Source organism: Harpegnathos saltator, unplaced genomic scaffold (genome assembly GCF_003227715.2).
Source record: "Harpegnathos saltator strain DR-91 unplaced genomic scaffold, Hsal_v8.6 scaffold539, whole genome shotgun sequence".
Classification (NCBI taxonomy): domain Eukaryota; kingdom Metazoa; phylum Arthropoda; class Insecta; order Hymenoptera; family Formicidae; genus Harpegnathos; species Harpegnathos saltator.
In genome coordinates this window covers 835,001-857,885 of record NW_020230359.1, presented here as the reverse complement: position 1 = coordinate 857,885, position 22,885 = coordinate 835,001, and the positions used below count along the sequence as shown (strand labels likewise).

Below are 22,885 nucleotides of genomic sequence, written 5' to 3'. Positions count from 1 at the left end.
GGCAGTACTATTGTAGCGCTATTGATTACACCAACGGGCCATTGTCAAGCTACTGTATAATTTATCAACTTAGCGTAGAAAATCAAACAGCCGAACGACGAATACACGCGGAATTATGCCGCGCGCTCGCTCGGCGGCGCGGCCAACTCGCGAGCCGCATCCCGACGGTAACGGAACACACACACACACACAGAGACACAGCCTTTTCCATCACTGCCTCGTTTTAATCAATTCGTTATCTATTTGTATCAAACGAAACGCACAACGGCCTTTATTCGCAGCCATTTGTCACAAGGGAATTACGCGACTGTAAAACGATCGAGAATCACACAGTGGCGTACGACGTCCGATTGTAGTTGTTGCGGTACTGATACGTACATCAGCCCGTGTCGTCATGCGATTGTTCGATGAAAGAGCGCGCGTGCCTCGCGTGCATCGTCGACAAAAGAAATAAGCCGGCTCGCTCTCGCCGGCGAGCTGCTGTCGATGCTCGCTGGAAGGTGGAGAGAGCTGAGAGAACGAAGAACGAGAAACGTGCCGACGAGCGGCACGACAACGAAAGACGATGAACACGCACGCACCTTATCACTGCGATACGAAGACCAACGCGTTTGTATAAATGTTTAACGATTTAGCCACGGGCATACTCGATGTTAAATTTGTACTCAGCGATTTCCTCGTCGAAGCTGGAACCAAAAACACTGTCCTAGTCAATAATTATATTATTGTATACATCTCGCGATCACGCGCGACGAAATGATGGGCGCGATCACTCGAGTGCGAATGAACGATCGTTTGAGAGGATGCGAAACCGCGTACGAGAGAGAGAGAGAGAGAGAGAGAAAGAGTGAATGACGCGACGTAAGTGTGTATGTATGCGCGCGAATGACTATACACAACTTGTACATACGGTACCTGAAGTCGAACAAAAAAAGAAAAGAAAAAAAAAGGAAAAGGAAAACAAACGGAAACACATTATTCCTCCAGCACGTCAAGCCGGCCATCGGTTGGATCGAAGAGCCAGGTCAGCTCGAGTGTCCTCGATTCCTTTTAAGCTACCCCGACGACACAAAGTCGCGTCGCGTCGTGTCCCGCGACGGGTAGACTAAATATTTCGATGCTCCAGCTCGCCGTCGTCGGGCGGTATGCATTCGTGATTTTTTCAGGACTGATCCCTCCCCTAGTCTCGCCGACTGCGATTCGAAATGGTAGGCTTGACCAACGATGCGAGGACCTACGAGGAGCTACGAACGAGGCTAATCGCGCTAAGCGATTGTGGACACACCGTCGACCAAGTCGAACGGATAACTATGTCTCTCGATATTTGTGTGTAACGACTTTCCTACGATTTTGCACGATCGAAGTTGAACGTTAACACGTATTACGTCGACGTGCATCAAATTCAACGGTGATTTTTTTTATTCTATATCGTGGCTATTTCTACGCCACAACTCGTCGTCGCGTACGATTCCGAGGGACAGAGAAAGAGCAGAGAGAGAGAGAGAGAGAGAGAGAGAGAGAGAGAGAGAGAGAGAGAGAGAGAGAGAGAGAGAGAGAGAGAGAGAGAGAGAGAGAGAGAGAGAGAGAGAGAGAGAGAGAGAGAGAGAACGAAATATGTACATACATACACATATATATATACACGTATATGTACGTATATGTGTATATATATATATATCCACAGAGAAAGAGTCGCGGGATTTTGTATCCCGCGCAGTTCCGCTCTCGCACGCGCGGACCGTTTTTGCACCGAAATTTTATCATAGCGAAGAGCACCGGTGGAAAGCATCGGAGCACTCGAACGAACGCATCGACTTCCCTCGTGCCACGACGATATGGTCGTTAATAATTCTCTATTAAGCGGCTCTTTAATTCAACGCGAATCACTCGACACGAGCGTCGAAAATATTCGCGTGCGTTTCCACCCGGGATAAAGGATGTAAATTCAGTTACATGTTTCTGATTGGCCGATATTGCGCGATCCGTGGTACGCAGGTACGCGCCACGAGAAGCTGTACAAAAAACCGTAGACGCCGGATTTCGTTTATTCGCATTGTTACTACGCAAGAGCGACACGATGTTAAGTCGAGAGTTAATCAAAGCGATCCCACGTCCGATCGACCTAACGACCATTCTCGTGCGAGCAGAATAGGATCGACGAGAAACGCGCGAGCCTCGTAACCTAATATCTTGTAAGGTTTCGAAAGTTACTGGTATCCAAAATAAATCTACGGCAGGTCGAACACGCCGTCGTTGCAAAAGCGAACGAGTTCTCATTTATTTCGATCCTATCCCTCCGCGGTCGAATCGACCGGTCATTAAAGTTTGCACGACGAAGGATAGCTCGCGCCGACGGTGCTGACTTTCAGCCTGCCATCCGTAAATCTCACGTAAATCAGCGTGCAAGAAAACGAAAGAAACGCGTCAGACGCGGAAGGATCGCGTTGAGATTGATTTTAATAACAACAGGCACAGAGACTCTGAAGAGCGTCTGAAGAGTAGCGAGATTCGTATAATGTTAGCGCCCTGAGTTACTCCGTTACACTTTATTTCACTTCATTTTTTTAGAGAAATGATTCATATCACCACAACGTTTACGTTTTTTTGAGAGAATAACGCCGTGGCAGGCGACGTGGCGGCTACCAAAAACTCACGTGCGAATGTGCAGCCATCGGGCGGGAACTACGAGAAAGTTGGAAAAGGGCGGAGGAGCATCGTATGTCCGTATAGACGAGCGCGGGCGGGCGGCCTTTCAAGGATAATTAATTTCCCCGCCCATTCGCGGAACCCTAACGAGCTCGTTAAAAAGTTTCGACACGTTTAGACCCGGATTCGGCCATGGAAAAACCATTTAAGCTTCTTTCCTTCGTCGACTCGCGCCGCTGAATGGACGGCTAGTTTCTACGCGCGCGCTCCTCGACCGTCGGTCGAGGAACCGACTGCTTTTTTCCCAGTCTTTCGACGTCTATCTCGCGCCGTTACGACCTACCTTTTCTCGCACCCTCTCACGACGGCCACCCTCCCCGCGCAGCCACTCTCGCGTCGTTCAACGGTCCCCCATCGTCTGCTGGGCTGCAGCTTTCAGCTTTTTCCCGTCGTTCGGCTGACACTCCGCCGCGGGAACGCGATGGAGAAGACACGGCCGGCGAAGGCGGGTGGAAAAATAAAAACGAAAGGGAAACTAGCCGCGAATAAAGGAGCGAAAGACGGCGGAAACGACGAAGCCGCCAGGGAGGAGATCCCCGGAGATGGTGGTGGTGGTGGTGGTGGTGGTGGTCCGCGAGACCACCTCCGAGAGCCACTCTTTGTTTCGCCTCCCGGCGAGATATCGGCTAAGTTTACCGTGGAAACTCAACCTATAAATTTCACCCCTTAATACGGCCCGGAGAACGTATAATATGAAACCGGCGAGTTATACCTCGCGGCCGTTTTAAGAAAAACGCCTGACGGCGTTACTCTCCCGGAGAACCGCTCGCGTTTCTTCCCGGACGCACGCGACAAAATTTGTTGGATTTGCAAAAAGTTTGTAGACGATATTCCCGAGTGCACGGCGAGTGAGCGCTAGGCCATGGAGCAAAAAAAGCTCTTAAATTTAGGGAAATGCTCTAGCGCCTACCCGGAAAGAAAGAGACAGAGGCAAAGAGAGAGAGAGAGAGAGAGAGAGAGAGAGAGAGAGAGAGGAGGGGGAGAAGGAGAGATAAGAGATGCACGCGATGCATCGTTTTACTTGCCACGCTTGCATTATCGCACTTGAAAACGAATTCGTCGTGAAAACAAGAATTTTTCTTTCTAGAGCGTGCGGTGCATAGAATTCGCAGACGCATAATAAATGACACAGGAATAACTTGAACGATTGCTCGAGAGGAAGGATTTACTCGCGGTGTCGAGTCGCTCGAAGAATGTCAGGTATAGTTCTTCGCGCGACGCGCACCAGCCGGACGAGTTCTCGGATGCGTGCTCGGATGGAAACTTTCACGTGCAAATGTAAGCTATTATCAGAATTACGGATTCAATACTATTCGTTACATAATAATTTCACTGGTTAACCGACTTGCACTGTTCGAAACAGTTAAGCGCGCAGAGAGCGCCTAAGGTGAATTAAGATGAGCCAAATCTCTTGCGCTAAGATGGATCAAGTGTATCTCCGACCGAAATTTCCGACTTCGAGCGATACAAATATGAGTCTCACCCTCCGCGGAGTCTCTGCGCAGCGCCCCGAGGTGGCATCAAGAGATATCGGAGAACCGACGGCGGAATTAATGCCGCATTTGTACGGAATTTGGCCAACGCGCGAATCCGAGATTCGGCTTATACGATCAAGAATCGTGCTCGTCGCGGTGGAGGCAGGTTTACGATTCGGTCAATCGTAAACCTTGATTGCCCTCGGCCCTTGCCGAGAGAGGGGTGAGAAGGGGAAGGGAGAGCGAGAGCGAAAGCGAGAGAGAGAGAGAGACAGAGCCTGCGTCCTACGGTGCGCCAGCGGTTATCGCGAGCAATAAGATGAGCGGAAACGCCCGCTGGGTATCTCGTGAATATTATATCGTAACGCGATTGAATCAACGCAAGTACCCTCGACTTGATCACGCTCGGCCTATCGTAAAGCCGGAACCTGTCCCGGTTCGTAGCTATGCTATGAAAAAAAAAAGAACGCTCATTCGGTACCCTGAAAATTAAGAAACGTGAGCCTGTTTTATTGCTCGACTTACGATCCAACTCGACCGTTGCTCATAACATTGTTATCTTTTTCCAAATAGTTCAATACCTAAATTAACAGAAAAAAAAAGAACTGCCAGTACATGTCACTGAATTATAAAAAAAAAAAAAATCATGTGTTTCGTGAAGCAAATATTTTCCCGGAATGGCCGGGAAACGGAACGTACGTGATTATGTCCCGTATTAAATTTTCATAGATAAAAGGTCGACGCCAGGTTGTGGGAAAAATACGTTTGTAAGACTTAACATGTCGCGGCTTATGAAATATTTTGCGCATAACTATCGTTTAATTATTCAGAATGGCTGTTATTATTCAAAAGATGAAACATCGTATGACATCGATACGCGTTACTACGTCATGCTGGATCGCTGTAAAGAAAAAAAAGAAAAAATAGGAAAAAGCATTCTTATAACATAACTCACAAGTCATAAATATGGAGGAAAAACAAGATTTTTCCCGCAGATCGACATAAATGCTATGTATAAATCGCACGAGCATATATTTCATAAATAATGGCGAACGTGCTCTTCTCCGCGTCGCAAATATTCGCATACGATATGTCTTTAAACAGCGTAAAATAGCGGACAATGCGAAATGCCGCTTACAGAAACGACGCAATCAATCGAGTGCAAACGAGTCTCCGTGTTTGTTTAACATTAAAAAAAGCTTTTACCTGCTCCCGGCGATATTTGAATAATAATAATAAAATCAAGCAAAAAATGTGTCTTTTCGCGAGATTGATGCTTCGCTACATCTCGGGGAGCGTCAATTTTTTACGGCATGCGAACGTGGACACGTGCGAGACACACGCCATTGACGCGTCTCGATTTTTCCGACATCGAGAAACGACCACCTAGAATCCACCTCAAATTTCCAGACTAAATGTTCTCACAATGGAACGTACGCGTTTTGCGCGAGACCTTTGTAAATACCGGGCATGCTCGCGGCCAAATACATGTAACAAAAAATTATGTTATCATTCGAGAAAGAATACGCTGTAATTTCTCCGATATTTATTCAAGCTCGCGAGCTCGCGTAATTTCGAATCAATACCAATCCCCTATGGGTATTTTTTTTTAAAACCGTTTCATTTAAAAAATAATCCCTTTATTCCTTTGTTAACTGTAACGAAAAACACGATGTATTACATCTTGTGGACGTGACTCAAATATTGCGAACACGGAGGAATATTTTTACCGCAGCCTCTCGTGTTTTGTACGCAAAATATCCTCTCGTAGAAGTACAGACGGAACGTCATAGATTGAATGTCATGATCTGCTTACGCGTAATACCGTTTGGAATAACAGCAGCGACGCGATAATACTCACAGGTATCATCTCCTCGAAGGCGCATTTCTCCGAGCAAATAAGAAAAAAAAATGAAAAAGGTAAAAGAAGAAAGAAGAGACGGTAAGACGCGGAGATGGAGTTACTTGTCGTTTCTCAGCTCACGTTCTCGGGCTTTGCGCGTCGCTCGCCTCGGAAAATAGCTTTCGTTTACTTATTCCTCTCTTTACCGCTTTATCGGCTATACGTCGACCACAATTTCTTTAATGGTACAAACGTATCGATGGATCGATGAATTGGCAAAACCGCCGTTTCTAAAAACGCTCCGTGACGGAATTCAGCAGCTAACCGTATTGTCGCGTTACGACGTTATCGCGCGGTCGCTAGTTTTGCGCCCTCAGCAAGTGCCATAAATTTCGTTACGCTTTCGGCGAGCGCGGGGATCCAGCTCCGTTAAGAAAGAAATTTATCTTATCGTTTTTAAAATCACTCCGAAACTATTAAGGGCACGGCGCTCGTCGCCAAAGAAAAATCGCCCCGGATCCGTCGGTTAGAATGTGACATTAGAATTAAGGTCGCGCGAGTTGCGGGACACGTTGCAACTGCAAAGTGCAAAGTACACCTCGCAACTCCTTGTAACGTTACGACCGCGGAACGACAGATATCAGTCGGAAAACATTTTCAAACATGGCCACCGAATAAATGATGGACAACCGAGATGGAGAGAGAGAGAGAGAGAGAGAGAGAGAGAGATTACAAATATTCCCTCGGTTCGCCGACTAACCATATTTTTTCACCTTATTTCCGCGTCCCCAGTCGTGGTAGCCATTTTTTCATGCCACAACGCTACACTTTATGAACTCTGTGCTCGGCGCGTTCGTCCGTTCGTTCGTCCACGCGCTCGTACGTCCGTCCATTCGTTCGTTCGTTCGCGCGTTTTCCGTAACAACGGAATTGAACGTCCGCGGTTTATGACGCGCGGAATTGCGTATCGTTATCCGCCGACGTGCGAGAGACGCATACGCGCGCGCGCAATCCAACTTTTACAACCTATGTGAGTGCCGCTAATGCTTCTCACAGGACATCTCTGCGAGAAGTCGAATGAGCTTCGAATGAGATCCGTCGGAAACAATGTGGAAAACATGTGGCAATTATGACGACCAGCGCGAAAAAGATCTTATGTTATTTGCAACTCGGCGGGGGTACTGCGGGCTGTAATGGGGACTCGGGACAATAGAGTATTCGCCCGTACGTTAATTATTTAATAAATTATGTACGTAATAACAAACATATACATACACATGTCGATGTAGTGTAGTTTAATTAAAAATAAGGGAAAATCACGTTAGGTACCCAATCCCGATGTTACTTATCGTTGGTAATTAATCCCGGCAAGTCGAGACTGTGCCTCTTAAGGGAACTGGAGGGTCAGATTATTGAAAAATCGTGCTTGTTTTTGATAATATTTTGTGACGAACTGAATAAATGTGCAAGAATGAAAATTTTTGATATATTTATACAACATATGAAGAGTAGAAAAATGTTGTTCATTAACAAATACTCATATAAATATATGTCCACTTAAATTTTAAACGCGTTTTTCTCGAAATTTTATTGTTCAACTTTTTGCAACGATTTCTCCGAAACTGAGCTTCGTATCGATTTGAAATTTTAAAACAATAATATTTGTTCATCTGACTCTCAGATGAACCATGGACAATTACGTCAAAATATTTCATTTCGAGATATTAATTTTTTTATCGTAAAAGAACTGAAAAATTTAGATTTTTTCCTAGTAATAGCTGCCATTTTGTTAATTTCGTTCAATTTTTTTTGTAGTGGTTCACCGGATAATGATAAGGCCTCCTCAAGATTTCTAGCTAAAATTCGCTCTGATCGGACCATCGAGAGCCGAGATATTACTGCAAAAACAACTTGAAAAAAAAAAAAAGGATAGTATATTTCAGCTATATATATCGTATATTTATATGAATATTTGTTAATAAACGAAATTTTTCTACTCTTTATATGTTGTATAAATATGCCAAAAATTTTCATTCTTGCACATTTATTCAGTTCGTCACAAAATATTATCAAAAACAAGCACGATTTTTCAGCAATCTGACTCTCCAGGTCCTCTTAAGGTTCAACATGAAAAAACATGAAAAAACAACAACGTGAATAATCGTTTGTATCATCAAGATGAGATAATAACTTGAGATACTAACTATAATGTTACATCTCGAGATTCTCACCACTGGTATGACAAGTTCAACAGAATTTACACGACTAGTGAAGAAGTAGTTTCGAAATTTTTCTTTAAAGTTCTTCGACTTTTTTAGAGCAAACTATCCGTGTAACGTGAATACATCTTCATTCCACATTTGGGTATTCGAAGATACATCAACTCAAAACACTGGTACTAAACTGGCAACTGAAGTCACCGTGCCGGAGAATGCGCTCTGTGTACCGCACAACGAACTTAATAACAATACGAGGCGCTTGGTTCTTTAGCCCCTTGGTACTTTAGCGCAATTTGATATTTACGGGGCAATATTTCAACCTTACACTCCGCCTAACGCGCTGATTTATCGCGCCCGTGGCGAGAAAAGCGATGCGTTTTCGTTTTTTCCCTCCTTTCTTTTTTCCTCGATCTGCGCTTTACGCGCTAACAGGGTCTTCTTACGGAGCCGTGTATTTGCGCGATAGAGACGTGGCGAAATCAATATTTCCTTCCTAATAGAAAAATATAAAGTCTGATTCCGCCTGCATCGCGGTGAGACGGTGATTTATGGACAACGTATTTGGCAAAAATTCTATCCGAGCCGTATACGCCCGTTTAATCCTCGCATTTGCCGTATTACCTGCCATTTCGCCCGTATCAATGGTGAACCTTCGGAAAGCAGGAAATATAGAAATTGGGCGCAAAACGTAAACCTCCGCTTATATCTGCAGCGCGAGATAGCGACATCGAGCTAAATATTCGAATAAATCGACCTGCAATACTCACCTGCGACAGATCGCCAGGATCGCGATGAAAACATCCATTCGTTCCCAGCGTTTAAGAGAAAAAGCTAGGGAATTCCTTAAATTAATTCCTTAAATTACAGAGATTTATTATTCTCTTTTCATTTGTAGCATTCCGCTCGCTCGACGCCACCTATTTTATAACATCGTTATCGTCGCGATTATAATTACGTGGAGTTCATGCGTTATTGCCCGAACTGATTAAAAGCTTCGAGCTAAATTGCATAATAAAATTTATTTCCCGGGGCGATCGCGTAACGACGATATCGGATCTAGCAATTTTTTCCCTTCCTTTCATCGGACCGTCGAGTGATACTGAATAAACGCAAGGGACGCTATCGTCGGTGAATGCGTTGCAATCTACGTAAATCGGCGCGGAGATTTCATAGCCCCGACATATTTCACGTCGAAATATGCAAATTCCCGTTCCGCGGAAGCGCGACGCGAAATCGCGACGTCCGAAACGCGATTTCGAAGTAACGCCACTGGATGTGTCTTTGGCAGGAGTCAGCACAAAAAAAAAAGAAAAAAAAAAGAAAAAAGAAAAAATTCACGTTCCCATTCGATCGCAAAGAGCGCTTTTTACATTTCTATCGCGCAATTATTGCGTTTCCGAGCAATGGGACGCGAAAGATCTCCGCGGCATTCTCGAATAGGAATGCTGTGAAGAGGGAGGAAAAGAGACGAGATGGGCGGCGATAAAAATCAACGTGTTCATCAAAAAATATCGGTTTTATATTCGGCTATTCTATATACACGTACGAATAAACTATTCCGATGATGGTTCATACAAAACATTGATCCCTCTACGTTCTATAGGAGTACCGTGTGTCGGTAAATTTGAAACGAATCAGCAAATGGTTAACGAGAAGCTCCCGCAACGACGCTTTCCGAACAGACAATACTGAAAACATAGACTCTATGATATATAACGATCGTTCTCTTTCGAGGCGCGTAACAGTGATATATATGTACATTTATATATATACAGTTACTTTCTTCTTGCACCACAATAATCGTGCAATGGAGGTACAACGTGTCGTCGAGCCGTACGAGACTGGACAGCTATGAAATTAACCTGCCGACCGGTTAATCGCTCCCGTCTCACTGAGGTTCTCCAAGCAACGACGATAAAACAAATATAGATCAACGTAACGACTCGTGATAACAAAACGCACGTACGAGAAGAAACGGAAACTAACGAGTATGAAAATTAACGACTACTAGAGGCAAAACGCAAATGGAGCTGAATTCCCAAAGAAACGATGCGAGATCCTGTCCTCGAGAATCTTGCGAGAGACCGAGTGTCGACGTGAAGTGAAGGAGATGGCGAGTTTAGAATCCAACAGTCGAATATTCGTCTTTGTAGGAACAACGTATGATGAGAAGAGAGACCGAGAAGGAGGGAAAAGATGGAACGTAACCGGACTACGACGAGAGAGAGGGGGGAAGAGGGGAAGAGGAGGATCAGATCGCGGAACAAGATAAATGAAACTGCACGATCCGCGTGACTTCCTTATTCCTCGCTTTCCGCCGCTTAGTTGCCGGATTCCTCCTGCTTCAGTGCGCCCTGTTCCTCCAACATTGCTTGCAGTCCTTCGGGGAATCGCCCGGCGTCTAATTCGTGTCCCCACTGACGATACTGTAGAAAAATAACAAATGGCGGTAAAAGACGCACGTTCCGCTTCGACCGGATCTCGCTCGTCGCGTCGTGAGTCTGTGTGCGAGGAAGAGGAAGATTCGGACGGATTTTGGAACAACTTTCGTGGACACACACACCACACACACACAGGAACGCTTCTTGCAGGAACTCTTTCGTCCGCTCTCTCCTTTGCAGAATACCCGCGGCGTTTCGTCGATATAGTATAAGAACCTCCACCGGGGAAACGACAGCTTCTACTACCAGCTATTGATGTCAAATATTTTCAGAGCACTTCGTTAACAAGCGAACTTTTTTACGTGCCTCGGGAAAAAGATGAACGCGCAGCCAATCGATAGTCAACAGACAAATAACACGAGTTCTTAACTTCGAGCATTGTGTAAACGAGACCAAATATCTTCCACCGTTCTCTACGTGCCATCGTTCGAATTTCATAAAGATATACATATATATATATATATATATACATATACACACACACATATATATATGTATGTATATATGTTACCTTTGTGCGGAATTACTTGCAAAAATATACACGTTCTACAAAGAGATTTGTGCAAATAAAATCACCGCTCAACGCGACCATGCGGAGTGCTCGAATAGCTCTAACGAATATGAATATTATTTTTCGATGAAAGTACCACACACAGATGCGAATAATATTTCTAGTCTAGTATCGGCAAAGAGTAATCCTTTGTACTCGGCCGGAACATTGCACCATTACGAACAACTTAGTTTGCGCTTCGAGAGGGAAGGTTCGGGAAGTGTGAGAAATAGTGAAAAAGGGGAAGTTGCGAGATTTCCAGCTTTCGACAAATTTATCCTGCTTTATAACGTTCAAGATGGAAGTAATTGTTCCGATAAATCTATCAGCGCGAGCGAAAATTTATCTTCGACGTGTTCGTTTCAGCAATCGATGCTGAAAATTTGCTGCCAAATTATTCTCGCTGATGGACAATAAATTTTTCCCAAGGAAAAAGGGAGACCACCCCAGGCTTCTCTCCCCGCGGAGAAAATTCTCCAATTCTCGTTCATTCGTTTATGAAAGGGTTTGAGAATACGACTCACCATTTCGAGCTCCTTCCGCAAAGCGAGTACCGCCTTCTCTCTGTCTGCTACGAGCTCCTCCAGGTACTGATATCTCAGCTTCTTCCGAGCACGGCACTCCCTCGCACTCTGCCGGCTTCGTTCTGCAACAGAAATAGCAGACCCGCGAAGGTGAAGAGACGCGAATTCACGTTAATAGACGAGAAATCGATGCATGCAAAGCAGCCAATGGGTCGATCCCCCCGCGAAAGCCGGCCGAGAGAGAGAGAGAGAGAGAGAGAGAGAGAGAGAGAGAGAGAGAGAGAGAGAGAGCTACGACGGGGCGACGCTCGACTAAAGTTTTGACCGAATTCGCGTGGAGCATAAATTTCTCTGGTTTTCGCCGTCAGGCTGTGACACATAATGGCAGGCCAAGTGGCGAACATATATCACCGGTCTGCAAGAATTCACGATTTAATAATGTCGCGGAACGACACGGCAAGACGCATGGTAATGTCGCGGCATATGCGACCGAAAAGCGGAAACTTTCGCACGGCCGACGTTTACGATAAACTATAGTTTTGTACGAACATAGGAGCCGAATAAACGTTTCGCACACGCGGGAGGTCGAGCGAATCCGAGCGAATTCGACGTGAAAAGTGAAATTGCGAATCGCGAAAACGGCACAAACCCGATCGCAAGCCGGGCCGGGAAGCTTCGAATTCTCGGTTCTCTCTCTCTCTCTCTCTCTCTCTCTCTCTCTCTCTATCGCGCGATTCTTAAATTTTATCGAAGCGTCCATTTCTACGCGCGATATGCACCACGCGATTCTCTCGGACACTGAATTCTCAGATTTTCAATTCTGCGCTGCCCGCGTTCTAAGATCCTCGCACATTCCAGCGACGAGGACGCCGCCACTCGCGGAGAGTTCGCTGATTATACGGGGACGTTTGGAACCGTAAGTTTAACGTCTACGGTTCTACGGAGAAGGAGACCCGTAGAATTTCCGGGCTCTTAAGATTGTCAAGCAGATATAAGAACGGCGAATTTCTTCCTCTTTTTCCCGGAAAGTCTGCGCGAGATACAACAAATTTACGTCTTTTACGATCGCGGCTTGCCGAGCCCGAGCGCGCGCGCGCTATCATTCATGGCTCATCGAGCACGCCTTTTACGCGGCAATAAACGTCGGTCGTCTCATTGCGGATTTTTAAGGGACGCGGCCGCCGAGCCGCCGGCGAATTTCAGCAGCTCACGGCCAATCGTCGATCGGCGCGTGACCCGACCTCCGTGAGTTTTATCGGAAAGAGATTCGTCGACGTCGATTGGAGCTGACACGCACGATCGGCGCGGAGTCGCGCCGCGCCGCGCCGCGTCTGGGAAATCGATACCAGCACGCCGCGGAAATTAAGCGTTCTCGCAGTCAATTTGTGGCTCCATTTGGGATCTCGTTGTGACGGCCGACATCTGGACCGAATCGAGGTACTCCCCGGATAGGTTTAAATAAAACCGGTTCCCTCGGCCATGTATACGGTATAAAATGGAGCCTTCGAAAGTTTGTTTGTTTGTCTGTTTGTTTGTTTGGTCGTTCGTTCGTTCGTTCGTTCGTTCGTTCGTTCGTTCGTTCGTTCGTTCGTTCGTTCGTTCGTTCGTTCGTTCGTTCGTTCGTTCGTTCGTTCGTTCGTTCGTTCGTTCGTTCGTTCGTTCGTTCGTTCGCTCGCTCGTTTGCTCGCGCGCAAAACGGGACGCAAGAATAGCGCCGGAAAGAGATGCGTATACAATTTCCACCGATACGTGGGGTCCATCGCGAGCTGTCCAACGGATGTCCCTTTAAAATCACGGCCGAGGCGTCAGCTATGAAACATTACGGTTGCTTCAACAGCGAGGCGTCTCGACAGCTACGCCGAGTTATTCGACGATGAGAGTTTGAAGTTTCAACTTTGCCAAACCGTGCGGAAGGCGGCAGATAACAGAATCTAATGTTTCAATTAACACCGACCCTCCCTCCCCGTCCCTCTTTCTCCCTGGATCCTAATAGAAATATAATTTAAACTTCAACACGCGCGCGTATCGGCAAGCCAGCGGAGGGGTAATATTGTTACTCGCGGAAGATCTCGCCGCGAGCGGAACATCGACCGCGAATTGATTGTAGTCAGAGGAGAGCCGGGTGATTCCGGGGGGAGGGGGGGGGGAATAACCTATGGATCGCACGGGGTGCGCGATTCCCGGACAGAGGTCGGAAGGAACCGGAGGGCGAAGGCTGAAGGCGAAGGGAGCGAAACAGCGCGCACGTTCTCGCACGCGCGCGCGCGCAGGAGAGAGGGAGAAACGATTATAAAGTTTCCCGCTCCCGAATGAGAGGACCACGCGTTCCAGAAATAACCCCGCGAAATTACTCGCTGCGGTCTGTGCAACAGCCAAGCGGCGGCAGGGCGAGTTAGTTTCACCCATCTTCCCTTCCTCCTCCTCCTTCCTCCACTTCCAATTCCACCTTCTCCTTTGTGCCGCTTCCCGACCTTCCGCGCGGCTGCAAAACGGCGGAATTGCAAAATAGCTGAACTAGCCATATTATGGTGGCACACGCCGTCGACACGCCGCGCGGCGCGGCGCGGCGTGGATCCTCCGCTCCGCCGGCGCCGAGAAACGGCGGAGGACGATCGCCGTCATGGGGATGACCCGCGTATAAATATTCATTCGCCTGGGAGATAAACATTACCGCAGCATGTGCTCGATTCGCGTTTTCGAAATGGCATCGACGCGTTAGAACCGCGTCGACCTGGCGCGACAACGACGCGTTATCGCCGCTTCTATTAAGCACTTTAATCAAGCAATGCGATGCACCGTCGGGCGATAAAACGGGTGCATACGATGCAGCAGCCGTGTTATCGGCCGTTAGACCGAGGTCGCGTCGCACGACACGAGCGATATCCTTTTTATTTGACGCGACTTTTTTACATACGTTGTTGGATTTTTAAACGTTGGATCTCGGCGCGGACGAATCGGCCCACTGAATTGAGATAAGCTCTGCCATTGGCCGATATCAGCCGGGGTAATTAATTCGACAAACTTCTCGACGCCTTTCCTCCTTCAGCGCGCGCTTTCGCGGGTTCGCGTAAGATGAGTTTTCTCTCGCGGACACCAATAATTCGGTCGGAGATCCAACAGCGCTGACAACAAATGACGTTGATAAAAATTTCCAATTATAATCAGCTCGAGCAAAATCGATAAGCCATAATTTATTGCGCTCTCTGCACGGCAGGCAATTAACGCGTCAGACAACGGAAATGATACAAAATGCAATCGGATTAATAATTATTGATTATAATCATTAAGTAATCATAATTAATAAGTTATAATTAATTAATACATGCGTATATCTAAACATATGGAATACATAATTAATGCAGGAATAATCTCGCGCGGAGTCAACACACAATCACCGGTCATGAATAAACTGAACTGAAGTTACGCGAGCCGTATCGTTGCAAACTAATTTCGTTGCAGTTCCGGAGCCTCTCCTCTTTTTTTCCTCTTATGACACAAACGAAAATCCAATAGCGAGAAAAGTCGCGTCGTTACGAGGCAAAACGACGAGAAGAAATCGAAATATTCGAATAGTTGCTCGAGATATCGATACACCAGAGAATTACACCAAAGAAATACCGTAGCTGCTCGTTCACTCACGTCGAACTACTTACCGAGCTTAGCTTTCATATCGCTCTTCTCCGCCGCCTTCCTTCCAGGCTTGCGTCCCCTTTTGCCCCCCTCTTTCCGATCACCGCGAGATCCCTCCTGCGAATAAAAGGACAAATTAGTTAATTATATATAAAACTGTGACGTGTATCTCGTAAATATTAAATAGCTATCGGGCGAATCATCGTGCGTCGTCATCGCGCGTTTTCGTCTCGAGTTGCGGTCTCGATGGTAGCGTCGAGATGAAGAAGATCATCCATACCGTTCGGCGAAACCAATCCATTTTGCCCGATGGCTTTTGCAATTCGACTTTCGCGGCTACGTGGAGACTTCGATAAATAATGCCGCAGCGAGGCGTTCATAATTAATGATCTCGGTATACCGCGGATATACACGTGCGCAGGCCGCGCCGCGGTGACAAATCTTGCGCGAGGATCTGAGACGGCATTAAAAATTGAGGCGTTGCAAAACGCGGTTGGATTATTAGAGGCACCCTAGCGAAACGAAAACGCGCCATGAATAATTCGCCGCGGGGTTATTTATGATTCAATCAACTTGCGGTCTTTTCTATACTTTTACGCGCGTGCACGCATGCGCGCACACACACACTCTCTCTCTCTCTCTCTCTCTCTCTCTCTCTCTCTCTCTCACTCACACACACGCACAAAAGGCCGTCATAATACCGCTTGATCCGCAGCGGAGTTTCGCCCCCGATTAATATCTTGAGCGAGACACGGCGGTGTCGTTTTCAATGGAAACAAAAGCTCATTGTGTCGTCGAGAGAGAAAGAGCGAGAGAGCAGGATAGAGAGAAACAGAGAGAGAGAGAGAGAGAGAGAGAGAGAGAGAGAGAGAGAGAGAGAGAGAGAGAGAGAGAGAGAGGGAGAGAGAGAGAGAGGGAGGGAGGGAGGGAGGGAGGGAAAGGAGGCCGAGAAGCGGAGCCGCCCGTGAAAAGCTCCGGATGAAACCATCTCCTCCTCCTCCTCCGTTGATCGTAAACGCAATGGAGGAGGGAAAGAGAGGGCGTAATCGCGGTCGCAACGCGAACAACGATACAACGTTCTCTCTTCGCGGTTGCGCACAAAAGTGCAACGAGTATCGTTTAATATCTGCGCTGCCGAACGACGTCTGATAAACGTCCGCTTCTCGTCGCGAGACAGTCAGCCTTGGGCTTTACGATTGTCGTAATCCGCGCCTGCCAGACAAGAGAAAGCTTCGGGCGGGGCGTCGACAAGATGCGACTACGACTAGACAACCGGGTCACAACCTTTTCGCCTCCCTTGGTCTCGGGCGCGACGCACGATTTGGTATTTTTTTTAGCGAAATTCGGGCATAAACCGAAATCGTAACTTCGCGCCATTAGAATGGCAAAACATCTTATTATAAGGCCGAATAGTGACGAGCGGTCTCTCGTGCCACGTGTTTATTATGCTCGAGTTAATATTTATACGTAAAATATACGTGTGTCGCACGCAAACTAGCCTGTATTACGAACGAGAGTGAAAAAGAGAGAGAAAGCAATCCCGATGTAATGTGTTTTCGCGGCAAGTGCGACTTTTCTCGTGTCGTGTCCGCGAAAAACGAGCGCTGGCGCCTGGGAAACACGGGAAATATGAGACAATCGCCCGCAGGAAACAATCTCGCGGTCTTGAAAGCCAACAAAAAGTCTGGATCGGGCGAACGCGCGAACAGATAGGATACGCGCCTAGTTCACCATCTTCTCGAATCTCGACGTTCACCTGCGAGAGCCATTAAAATTTACAAGTCCCTCGAGCACGGTTGTTGCATACCGCAGCTCTCAGCTATGCATACGCGCTCAGGGGTGACAAAATACAAATTCCGCCCCCTTTTAGGACCGCTGTTTACCTCCGAGCTGTCCTTTCCTCTCAATCCTATCTGATATTAAATCTCCCCGAATCCCGTTTCCTCCCCCCTGAACACCACGTACGGCCTCTTTGGCCGTTCCTAAACCACCCTGCTCTGTCGTACACCGTGTTCTATTTTTCTCATGCTCTCTCTTGCTCTTCCTCTCCCTCGCTCTCCTTCGCAACCAACGTGTCTTTGCGCGAGATAACCGCGAGTTGATTCTCACGCGCGAGAAAATGCAAAAACGACATAACTTCGAAAACTTCGTAACTTCGGACGCGGAAATTCGCTCAACGGATTACGTGATAGATTGTAAATCGAGAACATGGCGTACACAAACATAGGATCGCCCCGCCCGCCATTATCCTTTTCACTATTTTCTTTCTTTTTTTTTTTTCGTTACATATTGCAGTGCGGATACACCAAAGCGGGAAATGTGCAATAGGAGTGTGTAAACTTCTCGCTAACGAATATAATATTCACTATGCTACACGGGATGCTATTGGATTACACGCAGGCTCCAGATTTTTGTTATGAAAATATACAGCAAATCTTTATATTTTGTAAAAATTTAAACGTTACTCCAATTACAACGCAGGACATCGACGTAACTACAATAAACAGTTTGATCTTATCCCAATAGGTGAAAAAATAATTCTTCCTTTTATATCGCGCAAATTTAAATTAAGCGTAAAAAATGTAAATTTACAATGAGTATTATTAACGTAACAAATATTTGAAATCCAAAAATGAGATTACTTCGAAAAGATGAAAACGGTTAATACAGAAATATGAGCGATAAAACGAGTCTATATCCAAAATAGATAAACTACGACGACGTACGTAGATATGAAAATACCCGAAAGGTCGAGATCGATGTGAAAATGATGGGTCACGGGTATAAGTTACAAAATAATTTGTAATAAGACATTAATCCAGGTTCGAAATAAAGATTGTGAATCAGTGGAAGATCAGTGGAAACCGTATCGTTCTGTGACTATCATCCGTTATGGAGATAGAGGTCACAAAAGATCGAAAGTGACACGTGCGAAAATGATGAGTCATCAAATATTAACGAATGAACTGCGGGTGATAAGGTTTTAATCTAGACGCAAAATAACTAAAACTCTCGGAAACCGCGACGACATGTGGCTTCTTATTATGGAGAAATTCAAGTCGATGAGGTCGAGATCGATCGATGCAAAAATAATGAGTCACTGGGTATAAGTTAGTTAATTATTTGCAACAAAACATTAACCCAGGTTCGAAATAATGATGATCCGTGGAAATCGCATTACACTGCGACTATTCGTTCTGGAAATAGAGGCCACGGAAGATCGAAAAGTGACAGGTACGGAAAAGTCGAGTCACGGATCATAAATAAATAATACATGAGTGACAAGGTTTTAATCCAGATGCAAAATATTAAGCTCCCCCTCCGCAAACCGCAACAGCGTAGGATTATGCGTTATAGAGATAGAAGCTACGAAATGTCGACATGTGACAGATACGAAAAAATCGTGTGCAGAATTATAAACCGTCGAAATGTTCACAAATATTTAATTTTAACAGAGAGATAGTCTGAATAATTTTGCTGAAATTGCAAAGATGGCTTTAGCCAAGTTACAAATTACGATATTCGGAAAGGAAATGTGAACGGCCGCGTTGCTGTGTAAACGTGCACACATGCAGGATAAGGGTCCCTGACCTCGATCAAGCTGGCGATAAGGATTTTCGAAACGCGGTCCGAGGCATCTTCGTTTCCACGAATCGAAACTTCAGAGAGGACTCTTTGGAAAGCTGATATTTTAGCGTATCTTAACACTGTGTGAGCGTCTTTCTGTCGCTGAAGATTTATTAATAAAATGACATAGAATTGTAACATGTTACTAATAAGATGTAATTGATACGTCAATTGGCTAGCATTATTTTTAAACATGGCTTTCTTAAGTTTTCAAGAGATTAATTGAAATTAGTCGCGTCCTAAGCGTTAAGTACTTTGATTTCGACAAGTAATTGTATTTAGTACTGATAAATTAGAAGTAAACACGTATAGGAGAAATTGAGACATAGGATAACATTGGCGTCCAATTCGCTCGAACACGTTTTTTTCTGCTGTTGTGAGAGGAATTATATGTTTAACTTGTCAGAAACTTTAGAACTGTTAAAAAGGAAGTCCCCCGGCTCTGAGAAGTTTCCACTAAGGGAGACGCCAGCTGCACACGCATACACTTACATACATGTTTCTAAATTGGTTTCATGCTTTTGATCATTTCAGTAAACATAATTAATTTTTAATTGCCAGTTACGTACGAGAGGAACGAACGGAAAAACGAAAGCACATGACGAACGTGCGCTCGCGTTAATTGCAAATTGCGGCTAAGCAAAAAAATAGAGTGTCTGGCAATTAGTCGAGCATGACGCTCGCTTCAAAAGAGATCGCGCGAGTGAAAGCGCGGAAGGCATAAAGCATCCAGCGAGGAATCACCTTCCGTATCGAGTGCACTTTGCATGGATACTTTACCCTCGACATTAGCTGGGTGTCGGCACCAGAGAAGAAGGAAAAGAAAGAGAAAAGGAAAGAAACCGTGCGGCAACTACAAGTACCGATCACTCGGAAAAAAGCTGCAAACGACAACTGTTAGATAATGACTACCATATTATGAGCTCATTATGAATTCCTATCATCGCCGAGGTATTTAAAACATGTCGTTTACACGAACGATACATGTAACATCGTTATTGCCTCGTAGCTCGTCGCGAAGAGTTACTTTTGCCGAAGGGTATGACATTTTCCAACGCGAGCGAGAAATAAATGCTGAAGTCCGCGGTTCGAACGTCTTTACGGTCACCATGAAATCCTATCTGGATCAAACGGAGCACAAACGATCCATCGCTGTAAACCCTTTCATTACCTGTCAGCTATCTGCCGACGTCGCCGTCTACGCCTGCAGCCTCACCAGCCTATCGAGCGCACTCGTGCATTCGCGACACATTCGCGAGCGTATACACTCTAACCCCTCGATCCTTTCCTGGCCGCGTGCGACAACCTATCATCGACCTGATCGACGTACATCCGATCGACGAAGAAATAATCCATCCGCTTCCGGGGCTCGACAATCGCCACTTACGAGCGCCGCTTCGACGTGGAAACGCTTTCCGCGACGATCGGAGTAAATTCGAACGCGTGCATAATGCATCGGTAAATGGCATGCCGAGAGAGAGAGAGAGAGAGAGAGAGAGAGAGAGAGGGGAGAGAGGGGGATGGGTGAGGAAGGAGGGAGGGTATCGTATCGCATCGATGGAAAATTTACATAAAGCATATCCAATGGTTATCGACGCGCGAAAAGCGCATTCGATTACGTTTCTTCACGTCTCAATCGCGCGGGCGAAATGTGTCCCGCACGATGTTACCGCGCTCCCAGTGCGTAAAAACGGAAAGCGAACGGAATAATGTTTAAACCCGTGAAATTTCATTCGCATCGGCGCGCATTTACTTCGACGCGGTGCATTATTTTGTATTTTGCAATAACAGATGCGGCACGCGCGCAGAGCGCGAGAGCACGAACTTGTTTTATCGGCAATACGGAAACTCCGCGCGTCGCTAATACCTTTCGTAACGCTTGAATTATTCGCTGGAGATTTCATAGGGCGGCACGATTAAGTGCTAACGCGTTTTTAAATCGACAGATCTCTCGCGTCAGAGATACTCGACGCCGCGTGATGTCGTAAAACGGAAGTACATCGCACGAACCCTCCCTCCGCCACCCTCAATTCTCATCGTCCGCGGCTCACGTATGTGCGGCGCAACGAGCTCACGATGTTTCAACACTTACACGGCCGTTTCTCATGGCGTTCGCGATTTTAACGGTCGTCAACTATCCGAGGGACCGTCGCGACGTAAGGTTCCGGAAGGCGCGAACATAAAATTTTACGATACTCCTCTGATATTTCTCGTCGTTATCAGCGCAAGCATGCGCGAGAGGCAATGTTTCTCGTTTAAAAAGTAATTTCAGTTATCTGAAACTCCATTACTCGATGCCGTTATAGAAAATTGGAGAACACGCCCCCTCCTCCCCCAACGGGACACGCAAGTTTCCAGAAAGGCAATATCTGTTTTAATCTCTCTAATTTGCATTTGCGCGCGAAAGAAAGGAAAAAATCTGTTAGCGCATTATCGGCACGCGTTCTCCGATTCTCTGCGGCTCAAGACTATTAAGAGATAGAATTCTCTCTTATAAGCGCGCGTAAGGACGCCCCCCGTCCCGCGGCGGTTTCGCCCGCCGGGCAAGAGCACGAGAGCACCATCCGCCCGGGTTGTTTTCATTTGATCGCGACAATCTCGAGATTAAGCCAAGTTAATATCCTTTCCCTCAGGGAGGAAGACCGTTCTCGAATCGGACCGCGATAATGGCAGGAAGGTAAAGGCGGTAGCCTACTTTATAATCTGCGAGCCCTTCCGCGCGCGTAACGCTTTCACACTGCTTTTAGACACCGCGCGCTCTTTCCCGCAAAGGGAGGGAGGGAGAGAGGGGGGGGGAGAGAGAGAGAGAGAGAGAGAGAGAGAGAGAGAGAGAGAGAGAGAGAGAGGCCAACCGGTCTAGAGAAAACGTATTTGCCCTAAAAGCAGCGCAGTAAAATGTCATTATCTCTTATGGATACATTTACTGCACTCGTATCAGCCGCACGCGCTTCAAAATGTATAAAAAATATATCTCTGCTAAAAGGCGGCCGTGCGAACGAGCGACGTAAAAGGCGGCCGCGGTGGTAGCGGTCGAGGTCGGACTTAAGACTCTTAACATACCGCTTTAAACATTAATCAAGCTTCCCGTGCAAGCACACCTCAATGGGAACATTTCGACGTCACCTTGCCGGCGGCGGTTACCCGGATGCCCGATACAACGTCATTGTGTGTGTGTGTGTGTGTGTGTGTGTGTGTGCCGCAGTCCGGATGCCCGTAAAGCATATTGCATACAATCGGATGGAAGCGCAGTGACACGATCAACGTTGCCGCTGTACGAGCGTACGAGCTTACGAGCGGCCGAATCTGCCTGCCGCCCTTGTACCTTCGGGTACTGACGTCCGTTAACGCTAATCTGAGATATCAAAGCCGGCGAGCGACTCTGACGGTGAAATTAAATCTCGCGAGTAAAACGAAATTGGCTTTATGGGATTTTAAACGTCGCTTGCGCGGCGCGCGGCCTTCGCCGCGCAGGTACGCGTGTAACATTGAAAATTGCACGCTCTTGGAATGAAAGCGCAGCACGAAGCGAAAGCTAGACGAACCGGCGCGAGGGGAACGTGTGCTAACGCGAGATTGCCGTAGTGAAAAATGCGAAAATCCTCTCAGCGATGTTCGACGACATCGAGACACGAGAGCGAGGTCGAACGCGCTGCAAAGTCGAATTCTCGCTGATGTCGTGATGAGACAACAACGGAGATGTTAGAAAAACGAGAGACTACTTTGTGATCGCGGTAAATTAAAACCCAGAGGATATTCCTGCTAAAAACTGGATTACCGAAAGACTCAATCCATCTGACTTCATTAAAATTTCGCTCGCTCCCTTGCGGTCCCGAACAAATGCAGAACACCTGAAATCCGCTCAAAGATTAC

At 46.5% G+C, this 22,885-nt stretch overlaps 1 protein-coding gene across 1 annotated transcript in view; it reads right to left on the bottom strand.

Moving 5' to 3' along the window:
- Positions 1-9,740: 9,740 nt before the first annotated feature.
- REPTOR-BP (REPTOR-binding partner) overlaps positions 9,741-22,885 on the bottom strand; it is a 21,753-nt gene continuing 8,608 nt past the window's right edge. The window contains exons 3-5 of the mRNA XM_011141694.3: positions 15,412-15,505; positions 11,759-11,880; positions 9,741-10,669 (exon numbers count right to left, since the gene is read on the bottom strand). Of these exons, the coding sequence (XP_011139996.1) occupies positions 10,565-10,669; positions 11,759-11,880; positions 15,412-15,505 (321 nt within the window). The 3' untranslated portion in view covers positions 9,741-10,564. The remainder of the gene's footprint in view (positions 10,670-11,758; positions 11,881-15,411; positions 15,506-22,885) is intronic.